Source organism: Triturus cristatus, chromosome 4_1, assembly GCF_964204655.1.
Source record: "Triturus cristatus chromosome 4_1, aTriCri1.1, whole genome shotgun sequence".
Taxonomy (NCBI): Eukaryota; Metazoa; Chordata; class Amphibia; order Caudata; family Salamandridae; genus Triturus; species Triturus cristatus.
This window is the reverse complement of record NC_140585.1, coordinates 62821339-62843704: the sequence shown is the minus strand read 5'-3', so window position 1 is coordinate 62843704 and position 22366 is coordinate 62821339. Positions and strand designations below refer to the sequence as shown.

The 22366-nt window shown below is 47.0% G+C and overlaps 1 protein-coding gene across 1 annotated transcript in view; it reads right to left on the bottom strand.

Annotated features, from left to right (window-relative positions):
• LOC146839525 (uncharacterized) overlaps window positions 1-20963 on the bottom strand; it is a 133050-nt gene extending 112087 nt beyond the window's left edge. The window contains exons 1-4 of the mRNA XM_085651579.1: window positions 20790-20963; window positions 6775-6823; window positions 6189-6237; window positions 5923-6004 (exon numbers count right to left, since the gene is read on the bottom strand). Coding sequence (XP_085507705.1) covers window positions 5923-6004; window positions 6189-6237; window positions 6775-6823; window positions 20790-20813 — 204 coding nt within the window. The 5' untranslated portion in view covers window positions 20814-20963. The remainder of the gene's footprint in view (window positions 1-5922; window positions 6005-6188; window positions 6238-6774; window positions 6824-20789) is intronic.
• Window positions 20964-22366: the final 1403 nt, after the last annotated feature.

Genomic DNA, 22366 nt, shown 5'->3' with positions numbered 1-22366 from the left:
TACATACACGGCTGGGGGTTCGGGGCGTACATACCAGGGTGGGGTGGGGGTTCGGGGCGTACATGCACGGGTGGCGCTTGGGTGCGTACATACACGGGTGGGGGTTCGGGGCGTACATACCAGGGTGGGGTGGGGGTTCGGGGCGTACATACACGGGTGGCGCTTGGGTGCGTACATACACGGGTGGCGGTTCGGGGCGTACATACACGGGTGGGGGTTCGGGGCGTACATACACGAGTGGTGGTTTGGTGCGTACATACACGGGTGGGGGTTTGGTGCGTACATACACGGCTGGGGTGGGGGTTCGGTCCGTACATACACGGGTGGGGGTTCGGGGCGTACATACTCTGCTGGGGTGGGGGTTCGGTCCGTACATACACGGGTGGTGGTTCGGTGCGTACATACACGGCTGGGGTGGGTGTTAGGTGCGTACATACACGGGTGGGGGTTTGGTGCGTACATACACGGCTGGTGGTTCGGTGCGTACATACACGGCTGGGGGGGGGTTCGGTGCGTACATACACGGGTGGTGGTTCGGTGCGTACATACACGGCTGGGGTGGGGGTTTGGTGCGTACATACACGGCTGGTGTGGTGGTTTGGTGCGTACATACACGGGTGGGGGTTTGGTGCGTACATACACGGCTGGGGGTTCGGGGCGTACATACCAGGGTGGGGTGGGGGTTCGGGGCGTACATGCACGGGTGGCGCTTGGGTGCGTACATACACGGGTGGGGGTTCGGGGCGTACATACCAGGGTGGGGTGGGGGTTCGGGGCGTACATACACGGGTGGCGCTTGGGTGCGTACATACACGGGTGGCGGTTCGGGGCGTACATACACGGGTGGGGGTTCGGGGCGTACATACACGAGTGGGGGTTCGGGGCGTACATGCACGGGTGGGGGTACGGGCCGTACTTCCACGGGTGGGGGTACGGTCCGTACATACCCCTGCCCACGCTCTGCGTGCCTGGGTACGGGCCGTACCCATGCCTTTGGTGTGTGGGTACGGTGCGTCCCACCATTGTTGCGGGCCGTGGGGTCCGCACCGTACACAGGCCTTGGGGGCGTGGCTACGGGTCGTACCACGCGTACCCCTACATGACCCCAGCAATGCTGGTACGAGCTGTACCAAGGCCTTTCTGACGTGGGTACGGGCCGTACCGCTATTGTTGGAGTGACGTAGGGGGACGCGTGGTACGTTCCGTACCCACGCTCTTGCGGCCTGGGTAGGGTACGTACCGGTTCGCGTGACCATCCACTTCCGTTGTGGCGGACGCTTGCGTTGCTGGCCTTGCCCCCACCCCCTGGAAGTGACCAGGCCCTGATGGTCAGGTATGTCCAGGCCATGTGTGATTTGGTACCATGTGTTGGTGTTGTGTGTCCTGCCCCTGCCCCCCCCTTTGCCCCTGGTTGTTGTGCTGACCTTCTGCGGCGTCTGCGTCGGTTCCTGTACGCCAGGTGGACTGCTAGGAGGGCAGGGATGGCACGTAGGTTCGGGTCCATGTCTGTTCGTCGCGTCCAGCTGCTCCTTGCGTGTGTCGTCCTGATTTCCCGGCAGTTTTTGGCAGCCGGTAAATATTTTCCGTGCGGGATGACGTCGGTTCGAATCGTACTTCCTGGTTCGTGAAACGTAGGCTGGATGCGTACCGACGTCACGTCGGCTCCTTTCAGGATCGGAATTGTGTTTAGTTTCTGTTCGGTCGGTGTTTTGTTCGAATCGTACGGAAATGGTGTTTCCGTATGAATCGTACTTGCATTTTCGGATGGATTTCGCACCGGGTACGAGTCGGACGGAGAAAAGGCTCCGTCCGACGGTTCGTACCCGGTTTTTACCGGATCGGAATTGGCACCTTTGTTTGTCTTCAAGACTACATATAGGACATAAACCTGTTAATGAATAAATGCCCACGGAACCTGTATGCTTGTCGTGTTAATCTTGTAGTTCTTCTGAGCAGTCCAAATGTAGCCCAATATTGTGCTGCTGATTATAATGCAAGAACAATAATGCCCGGATGGATTGCTCTGAGAGGGACCGTTGTCTGGCTGACAAAATAATTTTGTAGATGCTGTTGCTCCTTTCAGCATCTGCAGAACTGGTCACACAGTCCTTGTACACAGCTGCAAGCTGTGAAAGGACTGAAATGCGGTCAGCCATCCCACTCCAAAAGAGGTCAGTGTCAATCACCGCAGAAACAGATGCCTGTACTGCTTCTGGGCCTACATGTTCAAAGTAGAGGCAAAGCTCCTGATCGGGAATTTCGCTGAAACCAGGGATGGCAGAATATGCACTCTTGTCCTTGGGCAGGATGCAGAGTCGTGCAGGATTGAAAAGGCGCACTTGCTTCAAGAACCCAATGCCCGGTTAGACCTCCCCCATGTATTTGCCTGCCTTTTCCAGAGAATTTTCAAAAGCTTGATTGAGCTGGGCTGTTATCTTTTTTTTCTGTGTCAGATTTAATTTAGCCCCTGCAGTGGTCTGTAGAAATGGTTGTAGTGACTCCAGAGTGAGGACTGAATTGTTTGTTAGGTCTATGTGAAGGTCCTCCAAATAATCATACACCTTCATTGTCACTGGTGTCTGACTCTGGAATAAGTCCATCAGATGCAAAATGTTTTGGCATTTTTCGGCCACAATGTCCAATTGCACTTTAATGCAGTTTCTTTGGTCGCTGTTCAAAATCCTTTGCAGATTTTCAAGGGAATCTGGGGGAGACTTGCTGAGTTGCATCTCAGACTCAACAAACCCAGCATAGGTCTCAAAATGCTTGCAATGGTACTGGACAGCAGCAAACCAAGAATTCCACCGGGTACTGCAAGGGTCAGGTGCCATCCGTGGTTCCATCCCATGGTTCTCAGCAAGATGGTGCAGGTACCTTCTCTTTCTGCTCCCGGCCATGTAAAAGATGCGCAAGAAGTACAGGAGGAAAGCATTTAGCTCCACAAAAGGCTTCCTAAATGACTCTCCAATAAGGTTCATTATGTGTGCCAAGCAGGTGATATGTATGGAGTTTGTGTACAGATTTCTCAAAACAGTGTTGTATGCCTTGAGCATGTATGCCGCATTGTCAGTGTTAAAGGAAATAACGTACTGAAAGGCTATGCTGTACTCTGTGAGCACCAACAACAGACAAAATGATGCGACGGAACAGATCAAACAGATGTTTCTTTCATAACATGAAGGATACCGTAAATTACTCCTTCACAAAAAATTACTTATATGTTGAAATAAATCATCCATTAATTATACCATTGTTCGGACACAGTTTCGCTCGATAAATCTCTTTTTATCCACATATCAAGACGATTTCAAATATTCATCTCATACAAAATTGAATAAGCAGCAGTCCATTATTCAAAAGAACAAAAAAACATACAACACAAAGGACATTTAGTCACTTCCTTATTCCCCTACAACAAATATATATATAATGGATGCAACCATTATTATCATAGGCATTCCATATCATTAAAGTCGCCCCATGGGACAGTACTAGGGAGAGGGAAACGGTATTTGCCCCCAATCTAATTTATTGGTACTGTCTCTCTCTTGGTTTGAAAAAAGGGGTTTTAAATTCTTCCGGGGCTCTTAATACAAAACAATAGTCGACGGTTCCCGCACGGAGAGCTGCATTCGAGAGAGAGTAAGCACGCCTTTTCCAGGGACTACGAGTTTCCACATAGGATGCAAGACAGTAATAGATTTTCATACGACGAAAGGAGACATTGGCCCCGCACACAGTGTACTGACTGTGGCTGCTTGTATAATTGATTTGTGTTCTCGCCGTAGTTTATTGGCTGCTCTTCAAAGAAAATTTAGGAATTGCTGCGGATTCTGATATTGCGCCAGGAGATATATCCTTATAGACCCTAGTCCTGATGAGGCCCCCAAGCGAGTTGGGCTGAAACGCGTCTGGGCTGAAACGCGTCGACTATTGTTTTGTATTAAGAGCCCCGGAAGAATTTAAAACCCCTTTTTTCAAACCAAGAGAGAGACAGTACCAATAAATTAGATTGGGGGCAAATACCGTTTCCCTCTCCCTAGTACTGTCCCATGGGGCGACTTTAATGATATGGAATGCCTATGATAATAATGGTTGCATCCATTATATATATATTTGTTGTAGGGGAATAAGGAAGTGACTAAATGTCCTTTGTGTTGTATGTTTTTTTGTTCTTTTGAATAATGGACTGCTGCTTATTCAATTTTGTATGAGATGAATATTTGAAATCATCTTGATATATGGATAAAAAGAGATTTATCGAGCGAAACTGTGTCCGAACAATGGTATAATTAATGGATGATTTATTTCAACATATAAGTAATTTTTTGTGAAGGAGTAATTTACGGTATCCTTCATGTTATGAAAGAAACATCTGTTTGATCTGTTCCGTCGCATCATTTTGTCTGTTGTTAGTTTTTTCACCCAGATGCGTTTGGAATATCGGGTGCCCCCCTTATTTTGCAATATGTACTCTGTGAGCACCTTCACAACTGCTTGCGCTACAGTCCCATGGTTGCACTGTGAGAGGAACACTGTGTCTGCTAGGTGGGTGTGGATCTTATGGCCACCCTGCGCAGAGACCACTGCAAATAACACATTCAATACACAACGCCCTTCAACATCAGGTGTTTCATCAAATATAACACTGATCTTCTGATCTTGCAAGTGTTCTTTCAGCTCGTTCTTTGCTACTATATATCTCTCTGGGAGATAACGTTCTTGAAGCTGATGACTTCTAGGTATTGCTCCACCATTTCGTACTCGCTCATGGAGAAACTTGCGCAACACAGGGTGGTCGGTTTTGCTCAGCGGAATGTTCAGCGCTGTGCAGACATTGACCCACTCACTTATAATTTCCTGGTTTGATGCACCGGCAGCTGTACTCTTTGTGAAAAGTGAGTTGACAGTCATCTGACGGGCACGTTTTGGCGAAGCGTGAGGTTCTGGATCATCTGAACAGCGCTTCAAGTGTTTTTGGGACCTCACATGCATATCAACTGTGTGTTTCCGGATGTGGTCCACCGCCACATTGCACACACTGCAAAACAGCACACCACCATCAGCATGCATCACGGCGATGTACTCTTTGGCCCGATCTGCTGCAGTTATATGGGTAGGTAGATGTGATCGGTGCTTCACTGTCTTCAAAGGCTGCATAAACTTCTCCATCGTGCTTTTGTTTTGGTGGCTTGCTGGCCGCTTGGAATCCAAAAGATCTCTGGCTTGTGGCACACTTGCGTTACTCACCTACAAATATATTTGGTGTTACTAGATGTGTTCCAAAGGGGAAAAGGACATTGCAGTTGTTGGATGGAAAGTTAAGCAAACGTAGATTAAACGTGGTTAGAAATGCATGTAACTCTGAAGCAAAGTTGCATACATGGCGCGTTAACATACAGGTAGGCAGAGGTCCTTCGAAGGCAAATGGCACATTTGTGTGGTTCCGCTAGGCAACTTTTAGTCTATGGAGGGCAGTGGGGGTGCGAGGTAAACATAAAAAACATAAGGCAAAAGTGTTTCCCCCCCAAAAAACAACCGTGTCCCAAAGTGCCTACAAAGAAAAAATCACATTTGGGCAAAAACGGGAAGAAGGGGAAGGATGAGCCACCTGCAAAGAAAGTGAAACCTAACAGCGCGAAACAAATGTGTACAAGTTGTAGGAGCACATATGCCCGGCGTTTACACTCGAGGCGGGGACCAACAGTGCTTAACGGGAGTCTAGGGGAAAACCCCAAGACAGCCCCAAACCAGCCTCAAGAAATACAAAAAACAAAATTACAATTATGAAACACACATGATCCCGCAGTATCCCATCACCAAACCATGCACAGCGCTCCCACCCATCGCAAGTAGGACTTCACAAATATTTAGCATATGTGGTATTCATCTCCCCGGAAGTATACAGAAACCAAAACTTACCAGTTCTGTGCAGCAGAAAGCATACATTAGTTGCCAGACTGCCCAATGGCTCTTGAACCAGCAGCTTCTTCCCTCCGGGACTCTACAAAAGAAGAAAAAGGAGTTACAGCTGGCTTTGCTAGCCCTTCCCATGGCACCTCCCCCACTACGCTGCTCTAAAAACAACAGCACCCCCTTGTGCCCCTGGGCCCGCATGACCAGCCGGCCTCAAAAGAATGGCATCTGGATCTGCTGCACACCTCGCACGCGGCGGGGACAAAACTTACCTATTCACTGCACCGGCTCTTGAAACAGCAGCTTCTTCGCTTTGGAACTCTACAAAAGAAGAAAAAAGAAGAAAAAGGAGTTACAGCTGGCTTTGCTAGCCCTTCCCATGGCACCTCCCCCACTAGAGTAGTGTGGCTTACTGGTTAGAGGCAGCAGACCCGGAAGCATAGGACGGCCCAGGACCAGGGTTCAATTCCCGACGTGGCAGGGTCGTGGACCAGGGCCAGCGGACTCGATAATTCTCGCCTCGGTGCCTACTCTAACCAGGGATCACACTCGGCAACTCTGGGCATTAGCTTGCCTCATCTCCACAACGGCCCCCACATTCGCCGGGGATGCCTGGTTTCACCTTGGAGATACCCAGGAGGGACCATCTCACAGGGATAGCCAGGACGGGTTCCCCAGCGGTCTACAGCGCCACGACGCCTCGGCAGCAGTGCGCTTTACAAACAAACACATACATACTTTGCTGCTCTAAGAACCACAGCACCCCCTTGTGCCCCTGGGCCCGCATGACCAGCCGGCCTCAAAAGAATGGCACCTGGACCTGCCGCACACCTCACACGCGGCGGGGACAAAACTTACCTATTCTCTGCACCGGCTCTTGAACCAGCAGCTTCTTCCCTCCGGGACTCTACAAAAGAAGAAAAAATAAGAAAAAGGAGTTCCAGCTGGCTTTGCTAGCCCTTCCCATGGCACCTCCCCCACTACGCTGCTCTAAAAACCACAGAACCCCCTTGTGCGCATGACCAGCTGGCCTCAACAAAGTTTTTTTATAACAAAATTGCCCCCAGCGTGCCCTGTGTTCAGTGGGCCCCGGCAGAAATGCCACCTGAGGGCCCGCAGCACACTGGGCACGCGGCGGGCCCCCAACAAACGTTTATTTGACCAAAAATGCCCCCGGGGGGGCCCGCCGCATGCCCTGTGTGCGGCGGGCCCCCAGCTAACTTTTTTTTTAAACATGGCAGCCGGGGCCCGCCGCGTGCCCTGTGTGCGGCGGGCCCTGGCTGAAATGCCACCCGAGGGCCCGCCGCACACTGGGCACGCGGCAGGCCGCCAACAAACTTATTTTTCAAAAAATGCCCCCTTGAGGCCCCGCCGCGTGCCCTGTGTGCGGCGGGCCCCCAACAAACTTTGTTTTTTTTTTACATGCCCCCTTGAGGGCCCGCCGCGTGCCCTGTGTGCGGCGGGCCCCCAATAACACAAATTTTCACAAACAAATGGCAGCCGGGACCCGCCGCGTGCCCTGTGTGCAGCGGGCCCCGGCAGAAATGCCACCTGAGGGACCGCCGCACACTGGGCACGCGGCGGGCCCCCAACAATTCAGCCACAGCAGCAGCTTACCTGCACCGAGAGGAGACGACGATCCACACCAGGTCCAGGTCCAACGATGATGCTCCAGTGCTCCAGCCGCTCGAGACCAGGTGGTCAGCCAGCAGCAAAGTCAAAGAACAGCACAGCAGGCAGGTGAGGGGTGTAGATAAACATCACCTCGCCTGCCTGCTGTGAGGACCCCCCTTCTATTGGCCCCATGGCAAGAGCCACTGGGCCAATAGAAGGGCAGGTCTGGATGCCAGGATTTCGCGGGCACTTTTGTAAAAATCGCGGCATTTTTACAAAAGTGTCGATTTCGCGATTTTTTTGCAAATCGCTAAATCGCGAAATCCTGGAGGGTCTGACTGACCTCAGCAGATGTAGTAACTTTGAGAGTAAAATCTGGGTCCGTCTGTGATATGATTCCAGCCAGAGTCGCCACCACCCTGGCTCCTCAACTATCCCCTTCAATTGAATATCTCCTTAACCGCTCATTAAGAGAGGGTCATGTCCCGTCAGAATGGAAAGCTGCGCAGGTTATGCCTATCCGTAAGAACGTCACGGCCCCTTTGACTGATCTGTCCAACCTCCGTCCCATCTCGCTTCTTCCTTTCCTGAGCAAACTACTGGAGAGACATGTCAACAAACATCCCTCAAACCATGTCGAACTCACTGGTTGTTTAGGTCTCTCCCAGTCAGGCTTTAGGACCAAACACAGCACCGAATCAGCTCTGCTAGCGGTCACGGACAACATCAGGATGACCCTAGACTAGGGTCACTCCACGATTCTGGTGCTGTTGGGCCTATCTGCCGCGTTCGACACGGTCTCACATCAGATATTACTCAGGAGACTGAAGGAGATCAGACTAAGAAACTCTGCTTTTCAGTGGATGTCAAGTTTTTTATCTGGCCGAACTCAGACTGTCAACTTGGGCCCATATTGTTTGGCACCCATGGAACTGTCCAATGGAGTACCTCAGGGCTCATGCCTGAGCCCCACTCTGTTCAATATCTATGTTGCTTCCTTGGCCAATGTCCTGAGGACATATGGGTTTACCCCAATATCATACGCCGACGATACACAGCTGCTTTTCCCTTTTGACAAATGTCCCGCTTCTGTACAGCTGACCTTCCCGAGAATGAGAGCCATTTCACACTGGATGAAGAGTAATCTACTCCAGTGTAATGTCGGGAAAACAGAGATTTTACTCTTTGGAGAGGCCCCCTTACTTTGGTCTCCCGAGCGGTGGCCGACTGACCTTGGCACCCCTCCTGCTCCTAAAGTCTCTGTTAAGAACCTAGGCATCCGTCTGAATCAAGCCCTTACCTTGAAGGAGCATGTCGCTCAGACAGCGGGCACTTGTTTCCATACTCTGGGCCTATTTTGTCGAGTCTTTCCTCTCCTTCCGGATTCCACTCGGAAGACTCTGATTCAGGCACTTATATTATGCCGTCTGGGCTACTATAACGGTCTGCTGATCTCTGCTAATGAGACCTCGATCAGCAGACTACAGGTGGTCCAGAACACGGCGGCGCGACTAGTTCTTAACGTGCCTCCTAGGATGGCGTCCCGCCCTCTTCTACAACTTCATTGGCTTCCCATACGCCAACGGGTAAAATTAATTTTTTTTTAATTTGTTGTACCATTCATAAGGCGCAATCTTGGTCCCATTTATCTTTCGTAGAAATTCATACACTACCGGCCCTCTAGGTCTCTCCGCTCAAGCTTCAAACATCTTTTGGAGGACGCTCGAGTTAGGAAAGCCCTTTCCTACCTTGGCCCTTGTTATTGGAATGAGCTTCCCTTGCACCTGAGGCAGTGCTCTAACCTTCTCCACTTTAGGAAGCTGCTTAATACCACCCTCTTCTGTTTCTGATCGCAGTTGCATTCGCACTTATCTATGATGCCCGTCTGAAGCGCAGAGATACTCCTCCGGGAGCCGATTCTGGCACTATATAAACAAAAACAAAAAAATAAGTGGGATCCTATCTGTTTGCTGCCGACTGCGGCATCATAGTGTCCACCTTCTACCTGGGTTACTATCTGTTTGCTGCTCACAGCAGCGTCATAGTGTACACCTTCTACCTGGAATTCTATCTGTTTGCTGCTGACAGCGGCGTCATAGTGTCCACCTTCTACCTGGGATCCTATCTGTTTGCTGCTCACAGCGGCGTCATAGTGTACACCTTCTACCTGGGATTCTATCTGTTTGCTGCTGACAGCGGCGTCATAGTGTCCACCTTCTACCTGGGATCCTATCTGTTTGCTGCTAACTGCTGTGTCATAGTGTCCACTTTCTACCTGGAACCCTGTTTCCGCCAACTGCGGCATCACAATGTCCACCTTCTACCTGGGATCCTATCTGTTTGCTGCTGACTATAGTTTCATAGTGTCCACCTTCTACCTGAGATCCTATCTGTTTACTGCCGACTGCAGAGCCACCTGGGATCCTATCTATTTTCTGCTGGCTGCTGTCACTATTGTAGCAAATATATTAAGCTACCTAGTGTCTTCATGTAAGTCTTACAGAATGGCGAACACACGTAGATTGACCATTGTATTCACCACACTTCGTTGATGGGAAACCTGTGGGGGAGCATCCAGTAATTTGACTATTAAAAAGGGAATAAGAATAAGTAGACCTCCTTTGCCGAAATATCAAATGTTATGATATGGTAACGTAGTCTTTATTGTGTTAACTGCCTGAGAATCCCGATCTCTCTCTGATTGGTCTATCAGCAAAATTGACCATACTTTTGCTTTTCAGACAGCAATCCTATGGCTGTTTCGGGTAGGCAGTGTTCTCCTGAAATTCTGTTCTCAATTTCCAACTCTACAAAACATTTTCAACACCAGTGGATTATCCTCCCTTTCCTGAGCGGCCAAATCTCTGTGTAGCTAGATGTCTTACAGAATAGGAAGCTTGAACATCGGTCTCCGAACGCTTGATCCTCAAATCCTTATTTACTTTAGGAAACTTAATTGTCCTGTATCCTCTGCTACTCTTTCCAGATGGGTTACTTGTTCCATGTGTCATGTCTTTTAGGGTAGTCCACTTGTGTATACCCCATGTTACATACATTATCCCATCCACACGACTATACCGATTTTAAACAGGTGATCTTTTACCTAATAGCATGTTCTTGTCTCTTCAACACCAGGATCTTAGTCTTCTATCAGAATACTTGTACCTGACGTACATAAACATGTCCCCAGGCAAGGCAGATTTATTCTGTGTAAGGGTCACCACGTTTTTTTTCATCCTTGGTCAACAGCCAGCTGTGCATGTTTGCACTTTTTTAGAAAAGCATTGGTGATTGTTTCCAAAACATTTATGATTGTTTTCAAAACTCCCATGATTGTTTTAGAAACACATTGATTGTAGAAAAACCCTGGAGTGACCACTTTAGTATAAAAGACCCTCACTCCCCCTACATATCAGAGGAGAATTCCTTTCAAGCTGACATGGGATCCTGCATGCTGAATCTTCGACCCTCATCGGTCTGACAGCCCCTCATCAGGCTGTCATCCTCGAGGCAGAGATGGGTTCCTTCATTCTCAACCATCAGCTGAGGGGGCGGATTCATCCCTAGAGGTTTCTTGCCTACAGATACATTTAGAGATACGCATATACACCTACACATCCAGGCTAGGCTAGGCACACTTAGGCAAACTACTTGAGGCGCACTTTTTAGGAATATGCAAGTGCTACTATGTTTATCTGAACTGCTTATGTTCAGCTCATTAGCACTATGGTAGAAATGTATCTACGATTTACTACATTGGTACTAGCAATCTCTTACGTATGCTTCTGTCCCCTGATTGTTGCAGCACATATGTTTTACACAAAGCTGACACTGGAGCAATAGATTCTTATCGAAAAGTTGTAATCGCCATCCTGTGTAGTTTCTGAGAGAAAGCAAGCACGAGTGTGGGCAAAACGTATTGTACAGCTTACCACGATCCCTGAGTAATCAGGGTTGTCCTGTTCAGTGGTTGTCAAAGACTACTATGCACTACTGTGGAATACAGGGGGATGGTAGTGACACTGAAGAGCTAGCTCGTCTAATGGCTGACAAATACTGTGGGGGTGTTCGAAAGCAGTTGGGACACCAAGCCCTCAGTTTAGGTCATCCATAATGTGCAGGTCCTGGGGATTCCTAGGTACTACACGACACATGAAACAATCTGGAATTGATAGAACCTGTTTCATTAGGTCATTCCTCTAGGGATTCCGTGGCTTCCTAAATGTTTGCAACAGAACATTCCGAGAGCTGCTAATTGGTTTCAGCTTCCACTTTCAAAACTTTCCTTTGCAAACCAATTGTTCATTATTTTTCTGTAAAGAAGCTGCTTTAAAATAGCACAATGGTAGTCTCCAGTCTTGCAAGAAAATCCCGGTGTTCTCAGTGTCAATGATGGTAAGTCCTAACTTCATTAAATACACTTAGTCGACTATCTTTAATTTTGTGGATAGTGGTTTGACTCTCTTTTATATGTATTGTCCCTCCCTAATTAGTTCTCTGATGCAGTGGTTCTTAACCTGAGGTCAGAGGACCCCAGTGAGTCTGTGAGGGCTACTCAGGGGGTCTCCAATAGTTTTTACAAAATTAAATAATATTAAAATTAATTAGTAAATATTAATAAAGTATGTTCGAAAGAAGAAGCAAAACTGAAAATTGTGAACCCTTTTCAATATTTGATTATATAACATTGGACGAGGGAGGAAAGCTTGTACTGCTTGCACTTAGTTCTAGTTCCATTCGACGAGTCAGGGGTTCTTTGACTCGGCAAAGAGCAACGGGAGCATGGCTGCGACCTAGAGAGGCAAAAGCAGTGAAGAGAGCGGCAGGAGGAGCAGCAGGCAGCGGCAAGCAGCGTAGAGTGTAGTTCGGCGGCGTGTTGAAGCTCCGCAGGAGATATTTCTCTGAGTTCTCAGAATAGCCATTCCCGTCATTGCTGCTCTCCACAGCCGCCGCTGCCGTTCATTGATTGATGATGCCGGTTTCGCGTTGCACCCGTGCTAGCTAGAGCCTGCTGGCTTCGGCCTCTGGAGCCGCGTGAAGAGGAGAAAGAGGCAGACTTGCTTGCAGGAGCAACTCGAGTGAGCAACACGAGTGAGCGAATGGCGGTGAGGCAGTGAGGAATTCGTTTTAGTTGTTTCATTTTCTTGAGTAAATCTCCTTCCATCTTCCGCTGACGCTCGCAGCTTGCCATTTCTTTGACTACCCTCACCTGTGCTTGGTTGGATTTTGGTCTAGAGCCTGGATCTGGCACTTGGATCTGATTTGTGGGGATCACAGGAAGCAAGGAAGAGAGCGGCTGCCGATAGTTGGTGGCTTCTGAGCGAGGACGCGTGTGGACCGTGTAGGTGGCCCGACTAGGTTCGGGTGCAGCCTGTGATCTCATCTGGTGAGCCCGTCTTGTCTGGTCAGCATAATGCATCAGCGTGGATTTGGTGCAGACTTCCTGAGTGGCTCTTGTGGATTGATCTGGATTACGGGAGGGAAATTAAGAGCCCATTGAACCCTTTGAGGTGCAGGCCCCCTTCAAAAATGTGCCCAGACCTATGGTATTTGAAAGGAGTTTTGTACCCTGTAAGAGGTTGGGGGAACTATGCGATCAGGCAAGGAGATGCCACCTTTCCCCCCCCATTAAGAGGGGACAAAAAACAACTCCAACCCTCAACATCTCTAAATAAAATGGAAGTAAAACTAGAAGGGAACAATCAGTTGTTAATATCCCCAATGATACATATATTTGGGAAACCAAAGAATACTCCAAATTAGTTTGAATTCATGAAGGACCCAATGGGCGCCATGTTAACCATACAACCAGATTCATGTAAACTACAAACTCCAATTAAACCACTGAGTGAGGCAAGAATAACAAGAACAAATAAAGGATTAGGTGCGCCTGACCAATATGAAGGGGATCAAATACCTAAAATAAAGGAATAATCGGCCAATCAATGGGGGCAAATAACTGATTTGGAAATGTTAACTGTCCCCTTAACCTTACATTTGCAACCTGTAGACTTAAGTTCATCTAAATTATTGTCAGGAGTTGCTCAACAGTTATTGTCATCGGGTGCACCACTTCCTATTGAAGTATCAGTAAAAATGAAAATTGTAAACACTGGAGTGGAACCTATGCCCTTAACGCAAACAAACCAGGTATATCGATGTAGCCCCATTATAGGAGTTGATCCGCATAAAACTATTGGAACCAATAACTTATCACAATCTCTTCAAATAAATACTAATATAATTTTGAACAATATGAAACAAAAAAGGAGACTGGAGAGTCCTAAGCAGGGTAATGGAAACCAAGATAATATGCACGATTATATTTTGAAATCAGACAGTCTGCAGTGTTGAAGAACACCCTACCAAAATAATGATCAAAACAGCAGGTCGCAACATGCATAGTTAAAGAGGGAGAACAACTAAGCCCCTTTTGTGAGAATAATAAAAAAGCGCCCCATGGAAAGCAGACAAGTCCCAGGAACACTAGCCTCTAGAAATTGAGACTCAGAGGCACTAAAGTACCAATCGAATAAAATGGAGGTACAAATAGATCTTCTTGATGTCGTAGCATCTTTAGTAGCCGGAATTCACCAGAAGCTATCCACATTAAACAACCTAGTAATATGGGCTCAGGCACAACCAGTAGCAACTTATAAGAAAGGTAGAGGGGCGAGACTAAGAGAGCAAAACTCCAATGCATGGAAAAACTTTGAGATTGGCACTCCTTAAAAAAGACCCCTGTGAGTTTGGAGACTGCTGAAGGCACCCCATTTAAAAGAGGAGGGGGGTCTAACCTTAGACACACATATCGAAGAAGAAGGCTGGGTATCTCACTTCCAAATATATTCAAAAACCCCACTGTAAATGCAAATGTTGGACTAAGTGCAGATGCTTATCAAGCATCTGATTTAATATTTAATGTTCAAGAAATCGATCTAGCACTGGCACAGAACACCTCTATGAAGGCGCCGGGGCCGAATGATGTCCCAGCTGATATATTTCTGGAAATTAAAGCACCTTGGGCCCCGGTTTTGACCACTGTTTTTAATGATGCATTTAAGATAGGACCCCCCAGCTCTTGGAAGCAATCGGTTATTGTTCCGTTTTATTGATAAAAGGGAATAGAGCAGAACCTAAAAACTATAGATGAGTCGCTTTAACCGATAGCACTGCAAAACGAAAAGGGAGAGTGATTTTAAATAGGATAAAGGATTGGGTTTAAGAGAAAAATATATTATCAGCGCCCCTGTATTGTTTTAGAAAAGGAAAGGGCACTGTTGATCAATGCCTAAACCTGAGCATGATTATTCCCAAATATACCCCAGCCAGTTATACATGGCCCTTTATGGATTTAACATCCGCCTTTGATTTCCTATCTCATAGCACACTGTAGGTAATAATGGAAGAAATGGGAGTGGATCCCCCTATTATTGCATTCATTAGACAGCTGTAGACGGGAGCAACAGCTTCTGTTTGGTACTGCAGTAATGGAGAACGAACAAGAGCGTTTAATATTGAGAGAGGGGTGAGGCAGGGCTGTGTACTTGCCCCACTCCTGTTCTCTTTATACACTAATTGGCTAGAGGCAACCCTGGGTCGTACTACAAAGGATATCCCTTATGTGGAGTCACCCCCTTTAACCAATACTCCTCTATGCGTATGACACAGTGCTCTTGGCCAGAACCCCGATGGCGCTGCAGAAACTCATACAAGAGTATTCTAGTTACATGGCTAGCTTAGATTTGAGTGTAAATGTTTTTAAATCCTTTGTTTTAATCGCAGGTGTACGCCCTATGAAACATTTTAACTTTCATGTAGAGGAGCGGAAATTGGAGATGGTTGATTCTTTTTCCTATCTGGGAGTAATATTGGATAATAAATTATCCTAGAAAAAGATGGTGCTAAGTAAAAATGCCCTCCTGGAAAATGGGATCAGGGCTCTCGCTACTCTCTCTACAAAACTGGGTTCCAAGCCTCTACCAGAAACAATGCACATATATTCATGAAAAATGTTGGCAAGTGCCACATATGGGGCAGCAATCTGGCGAACGGCAGACCCGGCTCCGCTCTCACTTGTGGAGGATGTCTTTTGTAAGAATCTGCTCTCGCTCCTGTGCAAATTATTCATCACATGTAGAACTGGACTTACCCTACCTTGAGGATATCATCAGACTAGCCCCTCTGTTGTTATGGCTCTCCATCTGGACAAGTCAATGTCTACAACTAAACCAGGCGATCCTAATGGATTGCCTAAAATTGGATCATACCAATAGGATCCCGTGGTTAAATAATGCTAAAAACGCTCTGTCTGTGATAAGTCTCCAATCCTTATATGATTCACCGCTGCAGTGCACCTAGTTTCCAAAGGCGAAACTAAAGAAGGTTTTCTTGGAAAAAGCTGAAAATGACAGGTGGGAGTGGAAAAAACATAAAACCACAATAATTGCATATAGTCTCCAGTCCTCGGCTACAGAACTAGTATACTCCTACCACTCTCATTTGTACGGAACCCGCAGCATAGATACATCTTGATTAGATTTAGGATGAATATTTGGTTACCCATCTAACACTCATTCAGTGAAGGATTTACACCCTTGTCCATGTAATGGGAGAGCTCCCCAAACAATGTTACACATTCTTTCTTTTTTTGCACCTTCTATGGCCCCCAAAAGGAAAGCTTTGTTAGTTCCAATGCAATGGAAATGTAACTTCAACCAATGTAAGCATGCACTGCACTTTATACAACAGCTGCCAGATCCCTGTGTTTGTTATTCCCTTGCCTCCTATATGTGGGCAGTGGCCAGCCAATGTCGCCTATCCTTAGAGCTGTTTTTAATGGATTGTTTTATCTGGTGAAATTATGATACTATGAGTCGATTTTATATGATGTATGTTCTAGAGATTTGTCTTACTGATGTAGTGTTTTTAACTTGCTGTGCATTTGCACTTTTTTATCCATTGAAATAAATTAAAATAAAGTATGTTTGATTGACTGATTGATTTAGCATTTGATAACGTTCTCCTGTCTCATTGTATTTTGGTATTCAATTTCTCTGACTATCTCTTTGAATTGCCGTGATTTAATAATTGGTAGATTGCGTGTTTTTATTCTTGATGAATGATGTGTCTATGACACTTGTTAATTGCTTGTTTGAATAAATAGTGCCACTTCGGATAACACATTCAGTGTTAGGTAAAAAATAAAACACCCTCTAACTAGATGCACCACAGTGTGCTACAAGAAAAGCAAAACCTTGGGAGGAAAGCAGATCGGTCCATTGCAGGTGACCATGACCCGAGTCCACAGAGCTTTGCTGGACTCCTGCCCTGCCGTGCTGCCCCGCTGCCTGCTGTTTCCTGTCTGGGTGAGAAGGACTGGACCTGTATCACTTGAACCCAGAGTGACTCCAAGGGGTAGCTGGCTGGCCTCCTGATCTAAAGTCTCAGGGACACGAAAGTCTTCCAACCACCCTGCTCCTGCACCTCTGCCATCTGCGAGTCTGCTCTGCCAAGTGGTGCCACCCCAGTCTTGGACCCTTCAAAGTAGACCTAAGATGTTTGTACCAGCAGAACTGACGCATTCTCTGCTGAGGGAGAAGTACCAACGCATCACCGCTGTTGAATGGAACAGAACCAGCGCATCACCAATACCTCATGGGTTGGAACCAATGCAGTAGACTGGCTTTGCTGCATCTTGGGACCAGCACATCACTTTCGGAACCACCAATGTGCAACACTTTTCCTGGCGCCATCTCCTTGCATCCCTCGACAATGACGCTACAGCTCCGCATCACAGCCTCAGCAATGCATCGCCTCAGCTGCACAATGCTTCCCCGGAACTGGCCTTTGCATCGCAAGCCCAGTTGATGTTATTCTCGACGACAACACAACAGGAGCTTGCACCGCAATCTCAATGCGAATCTTCGAACCAAAGCATTGCTTCTGCTGCGCAACACGTGTGTTTCAGACCCACAAAATGCTTCGCAACCAGGATTTTAAGGTACTTTAGTTCCGATGGACTACTGGGTCCCTGTAGTTGGCTCCCGCTCCATCACAGTCGGCCTGAACATTTGATGTTGTTCCAGTCCGGCACTTTGTGCTTCTTCACGTTATTTTACAGTCTTTTTATTTTTGTCTTCCTAACTCAAGGTCTACAAATTGGATTTTTGGCGTTTTGGTCTTGTTTTATTAATCAAATTCAAAATTCAGATCTGTTTTTCTAAACAGGTGTGGAATCTTTTTGTGAGGTGTTTTAACTGTTTTATTGTTTTGAAGTGTTAAACAAATACTTTACACATTGCCTCTAAGTTGAGCCTGACTGCTCTGCGCCAAGATACCAGAGGGTGAGCAAAAGTTAATTTAGGGTTTGCTGGACACTTATCCTGACCAGTATTGTGGTTGCTTTTTGATTAAGGTTTACTCCCCAGTCAATCAACAACCCAATTTCTAAGAGGATAGTACTGAGTTTATTTAAACAGTCAGTGGGGTAGAGAATTTGCTGATCACCTACATTGAACAATGCATCCATGGCCGGTGCGAGGACCCTGGATCTGAGAAGGTGATTCGTCAGATTCCAAGCAACAAACCTGCAGTGAGCAGCCGAATAGCAGACATTCAAACCTGGAATGCATTTTCAGAACACTCGCATTGGCCTTGCGTTTTTCCCCTTTTTGTGCTCCCCGTTTTATTCAAATATGCATTTATTCACATATTCGTTCGTTCATTAAAAATACAGGTTTTGCTTTTGTGCACCTGATTTTTAATGCCAATTCGTGCATTTCACATCCTAAAGCATGAGTTCTACCTCTTTCTAAGATAATGGGCGAATCGTATATAACCTCAACGCACAGCTTTCATCAAGGAGCACGTCTTGGGATTTCAAGGGAGAATGAGGCTTGCGACTACTGCATTTCAGCCTTGAAGGCCATGGGCTCGTAGCTCGGTAAGACTCAATGGCTCTGCTCTCGGGGTATGGAAAGAGCCACAAAGCTGACAGTAGCAGATTGAGAAAACATCTCGAGAAGCACGCACGTCAAGGCCTTCTGCCAAACTTGTGTGGGCTTATTTAATGCTGTGTAGGTTTAAATGAGCTACGGCCTTGGAAGGGAGGGGTCCATCCTATAGTGATTATATCAAAAGCTTTCAATAACATTGACAATTTTTCTAATGTACAGTTGTATTGATCATATCTTCATGCTTGTTGGGTTTATAGATAGCAGCGGCCTGTAGCGTCCGCTGCGTGAAGGTGGCACAAGTCGGAATTAACATCACCCCCTCCCCCTGCCCGGACCGCCGGAGGAAAAATGCCTGCCACAGCCAACAATGTTTGGGAAAGTTGTCTTTCTATTATATCGTAGGAGTGAATTCCGCTCTGCTGGTTTCCGGTATAGGGTAGTGGATAGTCTATTCTCTTCATTGAAGATAGTAATGTCGAGGAAATCAATCCGGTTGTTGTCAGACTGCATCGTAAATTGGATATCCTGACTTTGCTGGTTGAGCCAGTCATGGAAGGAGCCCAGTTGCCCTTTGGTGCCTGACCACAGCATCAACACGTTGTCGATGTATCTTCTCCACATCGTGACCTGGTTGTGGTAGGGATTAGTCGCATTCAGAACATATCGACGTTCAAAATCATCCATGAAAATGATGGAAAGGTCTGGCGCGAAAGCTGCCCCCATCGCGACTCCTTTGATCTGTAGGTAGAAACTACCTTGAAAGAAGAGGCAATTGAGAGTAGGTCAATGATGAAATTGGTTGGTACCGCCATGGGTGCTGGACGTAGGTCTAGAGCGTGCCGGATAACCTCAAGGGCTGCCATTTGGGGAATACTGGTGTAAAGTGATATAATATCACATGTCACCAGTAGTTGTTTGCCAGGGTCAAAGGTAAGTTGATCCACAGGATTGATGGTCTGGAGTGTATCTCTTAGGTATGTCTCCGTGGCTTCTGCAATTGGTTTCAGGAAGAAATCAATATACCTGCAGAGTGGCTCCAAAATCGAGCCACACCCAGATACGATGGGCCTACCTGGTGGGTTAAGCATGTTTTTATGAATCTTGGGCAACGTATATATGGTAGGTAGCCGAGGATCTTTCTGATTCAGATACTGGAATTCATGTTCACTCAAGAATCCTTGTTCTTTGCCTTCTTTCGTTAGAGTCAGGATCTCCAGTGCCAGATCTTTGGTGGGCTCCGTTCTTAATTTGTGATAGCTTACTCCATCCCCCAGTTGGTTGCAGATCTCCAGTTGGTACTTGTTGGTATCCTGTACCACAATAGCACCACCCTTGTCTGCGGACTTGATTTCAATGTCTTTGTTGTTCCTTAGTGTCATGAGGGCTTCACTTTCACGCCTAGTTACATTAATGTTGGTGTGCTTGTGAACCTCGAGTGCCTTGGATACATCTTTTTGCACAGTGTGTTCATATGCCAGAATCTGGTTAGTCATGGAATGTGATGGAGGGACAAAAGTTGAGGGTACTCATAGGCCTGTCTGTGACATAGGAGATGGTGTGGAGCTATTTCTGAAGAAATAACGTAATCTGATCTTGCGGTAGTAGTAACAGCAGCACAGAGTACAGATTTCTCACAGTGCAGTAAGGTGCAGTTTGCACACATTTATCATAGTGCAGTAAGATGTAGTACAGTGTGCAAAGATTTCTCACTGTGCAGTAAGATGCACCGCAGTGTGCACAGATTTTACACAGTGCGGTAAGATGCAGTGTACTGTGCACAAGTTCCTCATAGTGCAGTAAAATGCAGTGTGGTAGTCACAGATTTCTTATGGTGGAGTAAAATCAGTGCAGGGTGCACAGATTTCTGAAAGTGCAGTAATATGCAATGCAGTGCGTAGAGATTTCTCACTGTAATAAGATGAAGGGCAGTACATACAGATTTCTCATAGTGCTATAAGGGATAGTGCAGTGCACAGATTCCTCACAATACTGTAAGATGCAGTGCAGCATGCACAGATTTCCCAAAGTGCAGTACGACACAGTATGCACATTCTCATCGTAGTGCAGTAAGATGCAGTACATGGATTCCTCATTGTGCAGTAAGATGCAGTGCAGTGGCACTGAATCCTCATATTGCAGTAAGATGCAGTGCAGATTACTCACAGTGAAGTAAGATGCAGTGCAGTGAACAGATTCCCCACAGGTCCCTGGATAGAAGAGCCTGACTCCTGGCAGAGATTTCCTCCAGGGTTATTCGGTCTATTTCTACAAACACAGCACAAGGTGCTGACAATCTCCTACCTGAGCAGAAATCTGTGCAGACATTTCCAGGCTCTCTCCTCCTCCTATGGCTGGGGTGGGGCAGGTGCAGATTTGGGATCTGAGGCGGTGGGGGTGGTCTGAAGATGAAGATAACAGCACAGATAGAATGGGGGTCCTTCCTCCTCTGCTGCAGGCTGGGCACTGAGGGAGAAATGTCAGCCGCCTCTACTAGTGCTGTCTCTGCCACTCTGAGCCGGAACAGGAAACCCTTATCCCTTTCATACAATGTGCAGTTCAGTGGGTTTCATCAGCAGGCGTGGAGCGCCCTCTGCTGGCCAATGGCAGAACCGCCGCCTCCAGGCTCTGGATGTTGTGTCAAGGACGAGGGTTATTTAAAGGTCACAGACATGAATGTCCTTCACTCAGTTTGTGCCTCACACTTGAGTTAAAAAGAACCGCGCGTATTTCAGACTCCACAAAATGTGCCTGTATCAGTGCTGCCACAGGCCTCCGGAGAGCATTGATTTCTGATCTGAAATAGACAGAGGACTCACTGTTAGAACTAGAACGACTCCAGATCAGAACTTCTGCATGAACAAAGGGAAAACATGCTGAATAATTAGAGTGTCTCAAATGCCTTAAGTATGCTGCAAATGCAGACAGAACTCATTCAGAGAGTGACAAAACAGGTTAAACATTATCTTGTATTCGCTATCAGAGATCAAATGGTAAGAGAAGTACTGACACAAGAAGCACTTCATAAGATATCCAGAGACCTCGATGGAACTTTATATTCAAGTGTTGATAACCTGAATCGACAAGCATAAAACATTTTTTAGAAGATTTAATCTTTCCCCAAGTGCCGCTGTATATTACGGACGGCCTCACAGCCCCCATTTCCAGGCAGAAAATACTCCAGGCTGTTTGTTCCCATCTTACCTGGGTGTGGTGGTGAAAGCACATCAAAGAATCCTAGCAGCTGTGGACATTGGAGCCCATCCTCCTGCCTTCTTCCAGTCCTGTGGTCCTGCTGTAACTGCCCGAACAAACAGCTCAGGAGTCCTCACAAGAGCACAGAACATAGAACCACGCTTAACAGATGTCAAGCAGAGCTTGAGTGCAGGCGACAGCATAGCATTGAATAGCATGCATAGAACATGGCATTTAAAAGTCAATCAATCAATTTATCAATCGGGTTTGTAAAGCGCAACTACTCACCCGAGAGGGTCTCAAGGCGATGGGGGGGAGGTGCGCAGCTCCAGGATGTTACGGTGCTTCATCGAAAAGCCAGGTCTTGAGTCTCTTCACGAACTTGGTGAGTGAAGGTGTGAGAAAATTTGATTACGGCTCCATCTTGCGTATTGACACCATTGTGATGTTGCCCTCACTCAGGCACCGACGACCTTCGTAGCGTTTCTTTCATACTCTGTACTGTAACATGTTAAACGACCTTTTCCTGTCTCTCTGAGCAAAGTACATTCTGAGACCCGGCTCAAAGCAACTAATTCCCGTGATAACCATCTATTGACCCTTGGTGATCCTTCTCTGCCTCTCCAATTGTTTTACGAATCACCACCTGCAACACGCAAACACGTCCTGTTGTAAATTAATTTAAC